Source organism: Cnephaeus nilssonii (assembly GCF_951640355.1).
Source record: "Cnephaeus nilssonii genome assembly, chromosome: 1".
Lineage (NCBI taxonomy): Eukaryota > Metazoa > Chordata > Mammalia > Chiroptera > Vespertilionidae > Cnephaeus > Cnephaeus nilssonii.
The window spans coordinates 50,420,898-50,435,180 of NC_137072.1; the positions used below are offsets into that span (position 1 = coordinate 50,420,898).

The window sequence follows — 14,283 nt, forward strand, 5'->3', positions numbered from 1 at the left end:
TTCTTTATTGCAGCTATGTTGTTCTTCATTTCCTCTTGGTTCCTTTTCATATTGGTGACATTCTCATTCAGCTCCTTGTAATTCTCATTGAGTTGTGTGTATTTGTCATTGAATTGTGTGTATTTGTCATCCAGCTGTTTGAGCATCCTTATAACCATTACTCTGAATTCTTTCTCTGACATGTTCCTTGCTTCGATTTCATTTAACTCCCACTCTGGTGATTCCTCTTTTTCTTTCCTTTGGGAATTGCTTTTTTGTCTTTCCATGTTTTGCTGTAATATTTTAATTGTAGATCCGATTGCTTTGCTACCCAGGTTCTTTTAGGGATGGTGCTACTGATGTGGTCTCTCAGATCTCCTGGGCTTGGTAATCTAGCACAGCTCCCTACTTGAGCTATTTGGGTTCTCTTGATGTAGGCCTGCAAGCTGGAAAGGCGCAACTGCAGTGTCTAGAAGTCAGCAGCCATGGATGGGGGTGTCCCAATTTTTGCTGTCTTGTGCCCTAGGTTAAAATTGTGTGCCCAGTGGGGACTCACAGTGGCACCCAGGAGCCATCTGTCTGGGTGGTGGGGCTCAGGAGGCCTGCACTCTGGAAAGGCGTGACTGTAGTGTCCAGAGTTCTGTAGCTGTGGGGTGGGCAGACTCAGCTTTTGCTGCTGCCTCCATGGTTGGATACACACACCTCCAGTGGTGGCTCACAGGGGGACCTGTGGTGCGTTTGTCCACAGAGTTTCCTGACACACTCTGAAGGTCCCTGGCACTGAAGCCTCTCAATCTAGGTGTCTGTGGGCAGGCATCCAGGATGAGTGAATTCAGAATTTCTACTGCTGGGGGAGTGCGTCCCTGTTTGTCCAAGATCGAACCCAGTGGGGGCTCACAGCGGCTCCCAAGTGTTCTCTGTGGATTGATGGGCTCAGGGGGCCTGTGAGCTGGGAATGCATGCCTGTTGCAGTGCCTTTGCTGGCAGGGAGCTCTAACGCACTCTGAGGGACCCTGGCACTGAAGTTGTGCAGCTGGGGTATCTGTGGCAGTTATTCAGGAAGAGGGGATTCAGAATTTCTACTGCGAGGCAGCGCACCCTTGTCTGTACAAAATCACACCCAACGGGGGCTCACAGCGGCATCCAAGAGCTGCCAGTGGAGTGGTGTGTCCAGGAGGCCCGCGCACTGGAAACACACACCTGTGGTGTCCGGAGATCTGCTGCTAGGGAGAGGAGAAGTTGCACTTACTGCTGTGGGAGCGGTGCATCTTTGGAGATGGAGATCCCAGGGTCCATGGGCCTGCAGGTAGGGCAGCAGGATTTTGGCTGGAATGACTGCCGTGTCGTGGGCAGTGTCCAAGGCCTGTCTGGGTGGTGGTGCTGATGAGTTCCTAGAAGAGGCTGCTTTCCCCTTCAAGATGGCGTGGGCTCCGTACCTGAGTCCTGCAGTCCAGGGAGTGCCTGCAGTGGTGGTAGTTTCTCCCTGTCCAAGAGAGCCTGGTCTGCCAGCCCCTGCTGCTCCTGCCAGATTTAACTGTCCCTCACTCACTCACACACACACACTACACATCCATACACTCTCCTTTCATCCCCTCACTCACTCACATCCTCTCCCTTACCTCCTTCCTGCAAGCCGCCATCTTTTCTCTATTATGTTTTTATATCCATAGGACTGACTTCAAATTTGAAAGTGGTATGCTTATGAAAACACTGTATTATCTTCAGAATAATTCTACTTGCTTTCAGAAAAATAGTACTATTTTAATATTGATTAAATATTTAAGTGTTGCAGAATTTTGTCCTCAGAATAACAATATATTCATTCATATATAAAAGTCTGGTCATCTTAGGACTCAATATATATCTTAAGATTGAATTGGTAGATGTATTTTTAAATTCTGCTATACCTTAAAACATAGTTACTTTTCTTTTATATAAGTTTTAATAAGTCCTAAAAGTTTTATACATTTTGAAGGCTGAAAAAAAAAAACACATAACTGAAGGTTAGTCAGAAGGTTTTGTCTCATACAAATTTAAACATTTTTCATTCTCAATGAAGTCTATCAGACAGAAAGGTTTTGACCTGATATTAATAGACAGAGAAACAAAGGGTTTTTGATTGTCTTTGTATTCTAGCCCTCTAGCAGCTGATAAATATTTTAACTGCATCTTCCACATACAGCATTATGCCATGTTCAAAAGTATTTTAACTAGTTTTCAAATGTAGGACTTAATTACATAAGCTTTCCTTTCAGAACAGTTTAGCAGAAGAAAAGCTGTCTGTTTTAGTAAAAGAAGATGACACTAGAACGAATAGGCCTGAATTTTAATCATTGTACCCCCTTGAGAAAGTAGTTTTACTTCTCTCAGAAAATGTTTGCAGGTTTCAAAATGAGTATCTCTCTTGTAGACATCAACAAATAATATATGGCACTGATCATAAGAGTTGCTTTAAAAATGGTAGCTATGATTATCCAACTAGCAATTTTAAATAAAGCATTAATTTTCCCCTTAAACGAAATCTGGGTAAGTATAATTAGCCTTAATTGTTAATAATAACAAATAATGTTATTATTATTATTATTATTATTATTATTATTAACAATTAAGGCTAATTTTCTACTCTCATTTGTTCTAGTATAGTCAATAATATTGTAATGACTGTATGGTGACAGATAGTTACTAGACATATCATGGTGATCACATAGTAATGTATATAAATGCCAAATCACTGTTGCACACTGAAAATTATAATATTACATATCAAGTAGACTTTAATTAAAAAATAGAAATTTCTGTCCTCATGGAGTTTACATTCTGACAACAATTTTTTTAAATAAAGTAAATGTTACTGTAGCAATGAAAGTACTGTTGAGCAAATGAAGCAGAGTGGTGGACTAGTATGAAAGGAAATGAAGACAACTTTAGAAAAGGTGGTGGGAGGAGACCTCTTTGAGTGGTGATATCTGAGCAGAGTCACGAAAGGTAGGAGGAAGCCGGTGTTAGCCTGAGAGAACAATATGAGGTACAGAGGAGAGCAAGCCAACAAGCCCGAGGCAAGAAGATCCCCGTGACTTTGATCTAAACAGGGACTGACTGGTTGGAGATGAATTGAGGAGCAAGGCAGGGGCTACCTCCTATAAAGACTTGCCAGCTGTAGCAAGACTAGGGAGCTATTGAAGCAGCCAAGTTTAAGTTTAAAAAGATTTTCTAGGTGGCCATTATTGCAGGTGCCAAAGGGAGAAATATGGGTTCAGATGAATAGTAGCCAATTAAGTGGTGAGAGATAGTTGAAATATAACTTGAAGCTAGAGCTGATGGAGGTGAGAAAAAGAAGAGAATCAAGAAAGGCCACTACTTTTTGTCTTGAGTATGGGGTTGTGGGGGGTAAAGGCTGGGAGAGAGAGGGGGGCAATTGTACTATGCATTGAACCAAGAGTGGGGGTCGTAATTTAAGAATATCAGTCAAGTAAAGGTACAAAGGAAGCAAATGGATACTTTAAACATTTATTATTGGGCTTCTATTTGTTTCAAAAATATTTTCTATATTTTCCACGTGGCAAGAATTGTTTATGGTGAATATACTCAAAGTTGCTGAAGTGAATTTTATCATTCTCTCAAGTTATTTGACTTGTAGAGAGGTCCTCTGCACTGTATTTACTTTAAAGGAATTCCCTAAATTTCAAAGGTATCTGCCTGAACCTTCCTGAATCTTTCCCAGGTCAAGAATCATATCCTACTCGGCATACGACCCATGGCAACCCCACAGAGAAAGCACCTGCCAAGGGACCTCTAGTTGTCTGTGCTATCTTAATGTATTCCAGATGTGAGATTGTTCTAGACTCTCTAAAGCAGGATTCAGCAAATTGCAGGCCAAATCCAGTCCTCACCTGTTTTTCTAAGTTCTGTTTCATTGGAACGCAGACATACCTATACTTCAGGTATGATGTGTGGCAGCCTTCGCACTACAGCTGTAAAGTGGGGTAGTTGCTACCGAGACTTATGGGCCACAAAGCCTAACATATTTACTATTTGGCCCTTTAAGTCAAAGCTCACTGACGCTTGCTCTAAAGTATATTTTAATCATGAAGCCCCACGATCTTATTATTTAAGGGAAATTGAATCACAGATGAGCTAAGTTCTATAGTTATTTACCATTTGAAATAATTATGAGTAGATCTGATACTCAGCATTTAATTTTAATGATTTTCTTTTCTTTTCTTTCCTTTAAAGCTGAAAATCAGAGTTCAGTCAATACAACAGAAAGGCTAGGTAAGTGAATGTTTTTATCCTCTGAGGATGTTTGTGTGTAAAATCACCAAAACAAGACAAAGTAGATCAACCAGTTTGAGGACAGGGTGAAATAGTACAGGGAACACATTATATAGCAACTCAAATGTTTATTAGAGCTTGGGTTTAAAAATAAACGCAGATCAATGGTAAGATATGTACACATATAATACCTCAATAAAAAAATAAAAAAATAAAATAAATAAACGCAGACCAGGGGAACACGCAAGAATGTGCCTGAATATTCTGTGGCTTTAGTGAGTGGAACCAGCCCTGGTATATGGATGAAGCCTGTGGGGTTGTCCTCTAACCAGAACCTGCTTTTCCTGGTCTGTTTCTTTGGTTGGCATGCCCTCTCCCAGAAGTATAGTGTGCCTATGAGTTGTCTTCTCTGTATTTCCTAACAAAGCCTGGTCCTGGCATTCAAAGAGATGATGTTATAAACCACAGTTAACAGCCTAAAATGTTGTCATGCCAAGAAGTGCTCATGTTTTGCCAAACGGAATGAATTTCCGATGATAGGACAGTAGGAACTGAAAAAGATAATGGGTAGGGGAAGATGGTAACATTAAATCTTCCTGTTGTTTTGAAATAAAAAATCATTTGGGGGATTTTTATCTTCCCACCTCCTATCTGGTATTTCACTAAATGATAAGTCTCTTAGGTTCTCAATTCTGGTCACCTCTGTTATTTATAAAATAAGAAATATGTGAAATAAATATAGAAGATCATGTAACTTTTTTAAAAAATCAGAAAAATAAAGCCATGAAAATTTTAAGGGAATCTAATAACATTTTCACAGCAAATGTCCTAAATAATCACCATAATCTACCTTCTACTTTTAGAGTTCAAAGAATTCAAAACTGAAGTGATTATGCTTTTAACTTTTAACTATTTATTTTCTACACTAGAGGCCCGGGGCATGAGATTCGTGCACGGGGGGGTAGGGGTGGGGGGGCGTGTCCCTCAGCCCAGCCTGCACCCTCTCCAATCTGGGACCCCTCAAGGGATGTCTGATTGCCCGTTTAGGCCCAATCCCGGTGGGCCTAAACAGGCAGTCGGACATTCCTCTCACAATCCAGGACTGCTGGCTCCCAACCGCTCACCTGTCTGCCTGCCTGATTGTCCCTAACTGCTTCTGCCTGCCAGCCTGATTACCCCCTAACCACTCCCCTGCCAGACTGATTGATGCCTAACTGCTCCCTTGCTGGCCCAATTGCCCCTCACTGCCCTCCCCTGCAGGCCTGGTCACCCCTAACTGTCCTCCCCTGCAGGCCTTGGTCCCCCCAAACTGTCCTCCCCTCCAGGCCTGGTCACCACCAACTGCCCTCCTCTGCCGGCCTGGTCATCCCTAACTGCCCTCCCCTGAAGGCCTGATTGCCCCTAACTGCCCTCCCTTGCAGGCCTGGTTCCTCCCATCTGCCCTCCCCTGCTCGCCTGATCACCCACAACTTCCCTCCCCTGCCGGCCATCTTGTGTCCACATTAGGGTGGCCATATTTGACCACATGGGGACATTCATCTTGTGTGTTGGAGTGATGGTCAATTTGCATATTATCTCTTTATTATATAGGATATCTCATGAATGAAGAATTTATTTTTATATTATTAGTTCTCTGTATTTCATCTCATCACCATATTTGCATTCTCATTTCCATTTACATAGTCTGGAAATGCACTCAAAACAGCACTGGAAACAACATAGCAAAACCAAACATAAAATAGTACATCCAGGCAAAGAGGACGGCTTTGTGTTGGCTGATGCTGCACATGTCTGGAGAAATCCTTCCCTCTGATCCACAGACTGGCCCTCCTGGAAGAGCTGTAGAGGGGAAACTGGGAAGCTGCAGAAATCCTCAGCTCCTTTTAAGGAGGGACTGAAGCATCCTTTCTTTTGTTTAGAAAAGTTCCTTTTGTTTACAAAATGCCAGCTTTAGCTATAATTGATTTTTAAATGCAATGAATAGCCCATTTAGAATATTTTAATTTTGAGTTATGGAAACAAATTCTCCTAAAACAGACAATAAAATGAGCCAAGGATTTGAATAGTGGACTAGAAAAAAATGACACTGATTTCATAAGCCACAGGAAAACTCAGTCTCAAGTTTCAGATATATGTTGTGGCTAAAGACTAAATCAAGATTCACTAAAAAATAATAAAAATAATAGCATTTATTAACAGGGTATTCATGTAAACCTCTGTTAACAGCTGTAATTGTGTTTATTTTAAAGGTTTGATTATATATATTACCAAAGATATTCAAATATCAAATTTGTGAAATATTCACCCATATGATCAAGGAGAGGGAAATTAAAAAATAATATTTCTTTTTTAGGTAGAAGCTGAGGTATTGTTGTGGGAATGCCTTCTGACCAAATATCAGCCCATAGAATTGTTAATACTGTTCTTTAAAAAAAAAAATATGAGTTAATAGGCATGTGTTTGACTAGATCATACATATTTATCACATTTGATATTTTTTTCATATTATGCATCCAGCTTTAATTTTCTTGAAAAAATATGTTTTTACCACCCCTTTTAAAGCCTATTAGTAAGGATCAAGAAACTGATGATTGTTTTATATAGGATTTTTTTGGAAATCAAAATAAGTAAGACAACTCTACAGAAAGTGTGAATTATAAGATATTATACATAAATATGATGTTTATATTTATATAATAAAGATAAAAGAAAGATATCATAGTTATATGGAAATGATTGATACAGGTCTGAAGACATATCCATTCATTTCATTCAATAGTATGCAGTAGACAGCTATAGTTAACAATGCTAAGTATGAAGAAATCATGATCAATGTCTAAAGCATGCAGGAAAGCCCAAATTAAACTGCTCATTGCAACAAATCTGATAAGACTTTAAATTTAGTATGGTACCCTGCTAAATATACAGAATAGTATGTTCAGCCAACCACCATTAACTGAGGCATTCAATAATATGGAACCTGCCATTAAGTGTTCCCAATGAAGACTGGTCAGCATCATAAATAATTCTAAAATTCTAGTAGTTGTGTAGGTATAAAATGATAGACAAGTTTAAGATGACCTAATGTTAAGATTGGTTGAGAGAAACATTTTTTTCCCCTTAAGTTGTGGTTGTGTTATACATTGAATATGGGAAAAGCAGTTTTAAAAAGATGAGGAAAGGGTTTATGAAAAAAGTGACCTTCTAGCTACCAGATTATTCTGCCTACTCATTTTTCTAACTGTGAGTTCAGAGTTCATAAGGAGATGGAAAGACCCACTATAAAGTGATGAAAGGCTGTTTATTACTTAGAGACTTCATGTGTCTATTACAAGTTTAAGCAATGATGGAATTCACTTTTCTTTAGCGTTATCATTTTTCCACAGACTTGTCCTTGTAAATAAACCTCTTTATTTCTTTGATAAAAGACCTCAGCTCTGAAGAAAAATGGACATACATGTTTCAGTGTATTAGAAAAGAAATAAGCCATTTGCCCTTAATTTTCTGGAAAATACAACTATAGTAGTTGGGGTTCTCCAGAGAAACAGAGTAAATAGGATGGATGGATAGATAGATAGATAGATAGATAGATAGATAGATAGATAGATAGGGATAGAGATTTAATTATAGAAGCTGAGAAGTCCTGAGATCTGTAGTCAGCAAGCTGAAGGCCTGATACCCAGGAAAGTTGACAGTGTCATTCTAGTCTACATGCAAAGGCCTGAGAACCAGGGGAGCCAATGGTACCAGTCGGAAAGCCAGCAGGTTTGAAAATAAAGAAGAGCCTGAATTTCAGTTTGAGTCCAAAGGCAGAGAAAGACTGATGTCCCAGCTCAGGGCAGCCAGACAGGAAGAGTTCCTTCTTATTCAAGAGAGGGTCAGCCTTCTTATTCTTGAATTGGATTCAACCAATTAGATGAGAGCCTACATTGGAGGGCAATCAGCTTTACTCAATGACTGATTCAAATGTTAATCTCATCCAAAAACACAACCACAGACACACCCAGAATAATGCTTGACCAAATATCTGGTCATCCCAAGGCCAAGTCAAGTTAACACATAAAACTAATCATTACAGCAATATTCCCACAGTGACCAGCACAACCTGTGAAGGGTTTCATTGTACCTATTTTCTTCACTCTCCTTCACTGTATTTTAGAAGTCCTACTGCATTGTAGATATCAATTTTGATGGAAAATCAGAAGCCAGAACAGATATAAGTATCACCAAACCTGACTACTGGCGTTTGAAAAGGAGAACACTTCGACCTGTCATATTCACTGTTCTCAGCACCCTATGCAATGCCAGTGGATTGGTTGCTGATTTCCAGGAATTCATATAATGTGAAGCATGAATCATTCTATGCAGATGATTATTTACCTGAGTATTCTAATGTTGAATGACAGATTCTTGACATTATTATTCAGTTAGGATCTACTCAAGCTAAAAATATACCTAAAACCAAAGCAATATCTAGAGGTGTGTTGTTGTTTTTTAACTTGGAAATTTTATGATGCTTGAAAGATTAGTTGAGAATAAAAGAACTCACTTATGGAATGGGAACTATATCAATATTTATGTGGTAGGGAGCGTCTGCCATAAACTCCCACTTAGGAAATTGTATAAATCTGGGTATGGCTAAGTGGTTTCTCCTCTGGTTCAGAGATCTGCTGAGTCTCTAAGACATGTTCTGCATTGTTCTTGTGTCTCTCCATTCCACACTGAAAGGCCATAAAAACTCAGTCTCAACTGATTAGCTGCTCAGCATTCACTTTAAGAACCAATATTTTCAACTGTGGGTATCATTGTGGGTGTGTGCTCCTCCAATAAGCTCTACAGTGAGTTTTATTTCAATACATTAAGAATATCTGTCTCCTTGTATGCACCTGCATGGTCTGGTTTGGCCTATTGAAGGAAATATGTGTTCAATTTGTTTTGAAGGAAAGAATACATTCTTGACAGGAGCCTAAATTGAAATAGATTGCATTTCATGTAACAAAAATAAGTGGCATGTACTTATAACTCATTCCTACTGAAATGCAGCAGCTTAGGCAGCATTGGGCTGTGGTTGACTACACAGGCGCTAGAGCCTGCACTCAAATCCTGGTTCTGCCACTTACTCGCTGTGCGACCTTGGGCGAATTAATCTCTCTAGGTTTCACTACAATGCAAATATTACCAATACAATAGTTGAATGAGTTAATATTTGTAAAACACTTAGAATACTGTTTGGCACATAGAATCCAGGGCTTGAAAACAAAATCTTTTTTAATATCTTTTTATGTCCATATTTTGGATCACTTGCTTTCACGTTCTCAGAAAGCATATGGCACAGTTACATATTCAAAAGCTTCTCAGTGTTTTCAGGCCGTTCTATCTAAAGTGTGAATCTGAGTTAAGATGATGTATCTATGTTTAGGAAGGGGTGAGAACATTCTAAACCTTTCAGAATGCTGAGAAAAAAATTTAATTGATCACTGGGAATGATGCCACTAACAAGTAAGATAACTCAACTCAATCCAAATGCATAGAATACACACACACACACACACACACACACACACACACACACACACACACTGAATGGCCAGATTATTATGATCTCTGAATGCATAATAATCTGGCCACTCAGTGTATATCCTATATAATAAAAGGCTAATAGGCAAATTGTCCCCTCGACCAGGAGTTTGACCAGCAAGCAGGCCAGCCAACCGCTCATGTCCCCTCCCCCTTGCCAGGCTGGCCGGACACCACACCCATGCACAAATTCATGCACCGGGCCTCTAATATATATACTGAGTGGCCAGATTATTATGCGTTCAGAGATCATAATAATCTGGCCACTCAGTAGCCTATCTAATAAAAGAGCAATATGCAAATTAACTATCACTCCGCTATACCCACAAGCCACGCCCACCATCCAATCAGGAGCAAATATGCAAATTAACCCCAACCAAGATGGCTGCGGCCACAGAGTGAGCAGGAGGCTTGGGTTTCCCAGGCAATGGAGGAAGACAAGCTTTCCGCACACCCTGGCTGGTCCAGGCCTCCACTCAAGGCTACAAAGTTTCAATTATAGAAGACAAATAAATCCGAGATACCAGGGTCTCCGCTTGGGTTGCTGGTGGGCGTGGCTGACCTGAAAACCACCACAGGCTCCTTGCCCAGGCCACCCCACGCCCCAAGGGAACCCCCACCCTGATCCAGGAAACCCTTCAGGGCAAACCAGCTGGCCCCCACCCGTGCACCAGGCCTCTATTCTATCTAATAAAAGAGTAATATTCAAATTGACTGTCACTCCAACACACAAGATGGCTGCCCCTATGTGGTCAAAGATCCTGCCCCCATGTGGACACAAGATGGCCACCACCAGATGGCCAGCAGGGGAAGGCAGTTGGGAGGGACCAGGCCTACAAGGGAGGGCAGTTGTGGGAGATCATGACAGCAGGGGAGGGCAGTTGGGAGGGATCAGGCCTCCAAGGGAGGGCAGTTGGGGATGATCAAGCCTGCAGGGGAGGGCAATTAGGGTTGACCAGGCCGGCAGAGGAGGGAAGTTGGGGGTGACTGGGCCTGCAGGGGAGGGCAGTTAGGGGGGACACAGGCCTTCAGGGGAGAGCAGTTTGGTGGGACTAGGCCTGTAGGGGAGGGCAGTTAGGGGCAAACAGGCTGGCAGGGGAGCAGTTAGGCATCAATCAGGCTGGCAGGAGTGGATAGGGGGTGATCAGGCTGGCAGGCAGAAGCAGTTAGGGGAAATAAGGAAGGCAGACAGGCAAGCAGTTGGGAGCCAGCAGTCCTGGATTGTGAGAGGAATGTCCAACTGCCCATTTAGGCCCGATCCTGGAAAGGAAACCAAGAGGGTTTTGACTTATGGCTTATGGCTTAGCTCTCTCACTATTGTCAGATGTGTTACCTTATCTTTCTAAGACACAGCATCTCTCTTCTTTAAAGCACAGGATTAAAATTATTAAGAATAAGGTGAATTAGCGCAGATGGAAGTAGTTAGCACAGTACCTCACTCCTTCTTTGTATATTGTACATACTTTCCTGTAAATTAGTAATAAGTCATGTTCAAATCACAAAGTAAAAGTACATCCTCCTTCAATATATATTTCTACAGACTTATTATCTAAAGTAAGTAAGTCTCCATTCACAGTTTTTACTGGGTTAGAGGACATTATTACCTCAAATTAGTCACATTGATGGCCCACAGCAAAGTAAAAGAAATTTGAGATCAAATTTTTTCTTGCATTACTTTAAAAACCAACTATGTCAGAAAACATTGCCTTTCATATTTTGCCCATTAAGTAGGCAGGGTGTGCCCTAATGGGTGAAAATACATCCCAGCTATGACAAAATCTGTATTGAAAAGAATCTAAAATCTTCAAGCTAGAAGAGACTTCAGGAATCATATCAGCATGTTCTTCACCCAAAACACAGGCTGGTATCAACTACACGTATAGCATTTATTGTCTGTAACACTTAACGTGCCACTTACTTCTGTAATAGAACATTGTCCTCTATGATAATGAAAACCTAGAGTAGACCATGCTTCCCTTCCCTGAGTGTCAAGATGTTCAGAATCAATTCTTATTGCAATGCCAGCAACTGTATTAACTTTTAGAAGGAGCCTGTTTGTTCCTTCCATTTGCATTTGTTCCATTTCCTATTTCTATGTTATTCATTTTATGGTATACTGTATATCATGGCTTAAGTTCCTCAAATCCTTCTTGTTAAGAGTTAGTTTATAAGTAAGAGTCAATAAACAATAACATAGTCTCTCCTATTTTGATCCCCGACATATTGTTGTCTGACTATTTTTCTCTTCACATCTATCAGCTTTGGGCTATGCTTTTCACCTTCCCTGCTAGAGATCCTTAATCTCTTGTACTTTGCTGTATTGCCTTCAACATCTACTCTTAGACCCAGAGTAATATCTATTTTTTCTGTTATTGCAGAATGAATGAATAAACTAATGATACAATAATTTTAAATATATTACAGGCCTAAATTAAGATTAAAAATACAATCCCATTAGTACACTTAGTCTTCAACAGTAGTCACTTTTGCTGACAAAGATGTATGCATTCAGCAAAGACTTGTGGACCTTACTTTTGGATAGTATTTTAGCATTTGGAAACATAGGTGAGCAAAATAAAGATCCTTGCCATCAAGCATTTTGGTAGGAGAGAAAATTATGCTAAATAAATATATTAATAGACTAAATTATATAGTAAGGTCAAAGGTGATAAGTGCTATGAGAAAGAAGGTGTAGAGGGGTTTAGAAAGGAAGGATCACAAGTTCTGGAGAGATGCAGTTTGCATGTTGAAAAAAGTGGTCAGGTAAGCCTCCCTGAAAAAAAGTCAGCCACCTAATCGGTGGGAGAAGAGCATCCAAACAGAGACTTAATTTGAGGAGATGCCTGGTATGTTTAAGAAACTGCACCAAGGAAATGGGCAGAGAGAGGGAAGCCAAGGGATTGGCTGGATACATTACCAAGGGCTATTGCAGGACTTTTTTTTTTATAAGTGGAATGGAGAGACATTGGGGGTTTTGAACAGAGAGGTGATATGATCTGACTCATGTTTCATAAGTGTAACTGTGACATCTGAGCAGAGACTGTCCAGTGAAGCAAGGATACATTTTCCAGGAGCCAGATATAGTAGCTTAGACTGAGGTGCTCTCAGGGTAGATGGCATGAAGTCTCCAAATCCTGGATATATTTTGAAAGCTCATCCAATAGATATCTTTGATGATTGTATGTGGAATAGGATGGAAAGATAAGAGTCAAAATAGTACTGAAGTCTTTGGCCTGAGCAATTGAAAGGAATGATTGCCATCAGCTAAGATGTGAAGGCTGTAGATAAAGCAGAAGTCCCAAGTTTGGACATATTTGGTTTTAGATTTTTATTATTTTCTGAAAAGTCATCTGGATTTATGAAGCTAGAATTTAAGAAAGAAATCTAGGCTACAAATACAAATATGGCATCATTGGCATTGATATTGTATTTAAACCTTGATATTGAATTTAATCACCAAAAAATATTAGTGTGGTTATAGATGAGGAACAAGGACTAAGTTCTGGGCCCTCCAAATCTGTGAGTCAAAGAGAAGAGAAGGAATCAGCTAAAGAGACTAAGAAGAATAGGCCATAAGGTAGGAGAAAAAGAAATAGATAGTGCTTTACTGGAAGCCACATAAAGAAAATGGGTTGAGAAGTGAAAAATTTAGTTTCAATACTGAAAAGTTCTTTTTAAAATGGAACAGGAATCCATCAAATTGCAATTAGAGACCTGCTCCAATTATTTTTAAATAATTGAAAGGGATTAATTAATTTAAGTGAATTTACTCCTCAGACACATTGACTGTACACATAAGAGAAATAAGACTAGAATACAGTTTTACTTTCTTTTTTACACGAGCATTTTTTTCTCTACTGTCTCTCACATTTATTAATTACTATGTATTATTTTACTTCCTCTAAGGTCCCAGAAGACCATCAGGGACTCTTCCCATCTAAGTCCCTCCTTCCAGTAAAGCCAGCTTTCATACTCTTGCCAGGCTCAATCATTGGGTAGGAGCACTCTAGGAAAGGCATGGCAGGTAGGCAGAGTGGTTAGGGGCGACCAGGTAGACAGGCGAGCACTGAGGGGCGATCAGGCAGGCAGGTGAGCAGTTAGGGGCAATGAGGCAGGCAGGCAAGCAGTTAGGGGCAATGAGGCAGGCAGGCAGAGTGGGTAGGGGTGATCAGGCAGGCAGGAAGGTGAGCAATTAGGAGCCAGCGGTCCGAATTGTGAGAGGGATGTCCTACTACCAGTTTAGGTTGGACATCCCCCGAGGGTTCCAGATTGCAAGAGGGTGCAGGCTGGGCTGAGGGACTCACATGCACAAATTTCATGCACCGGGCCTCTAGTATATAATATAAAAAGTTCAAGTACTCTTCTAAGAAATTTAAATTATTTTTACTCATTTAATTTTTACAACACTGCGATGTAGAATTGTTATAATCACCATTTATAGATATGAAAACTCAG

General features: G+C 40.3%; 1 protein-coding gene across 1 annotated transcript in view; it reads left to right on the forward strand.

Annotated features, from left to right (window-relative positions):
* EMCN (endomucin) overlaps positions 1–14,283 on the forward strand; it is a 101,232-nt gene that overhangs the window by 65,867 nt on the left and 21,082 nt on the right. The window contains exon 5 of the mRNA XM_079772435.1: positions 4,213–4,251. Within this exon, the coding sequence (XP_079628561.1) occupies positions 4,213–4,251 (39 nt within the window). The remainder of the gene's footprint in view (positions 1–4,212; positions 4,252–14,283) is intronic.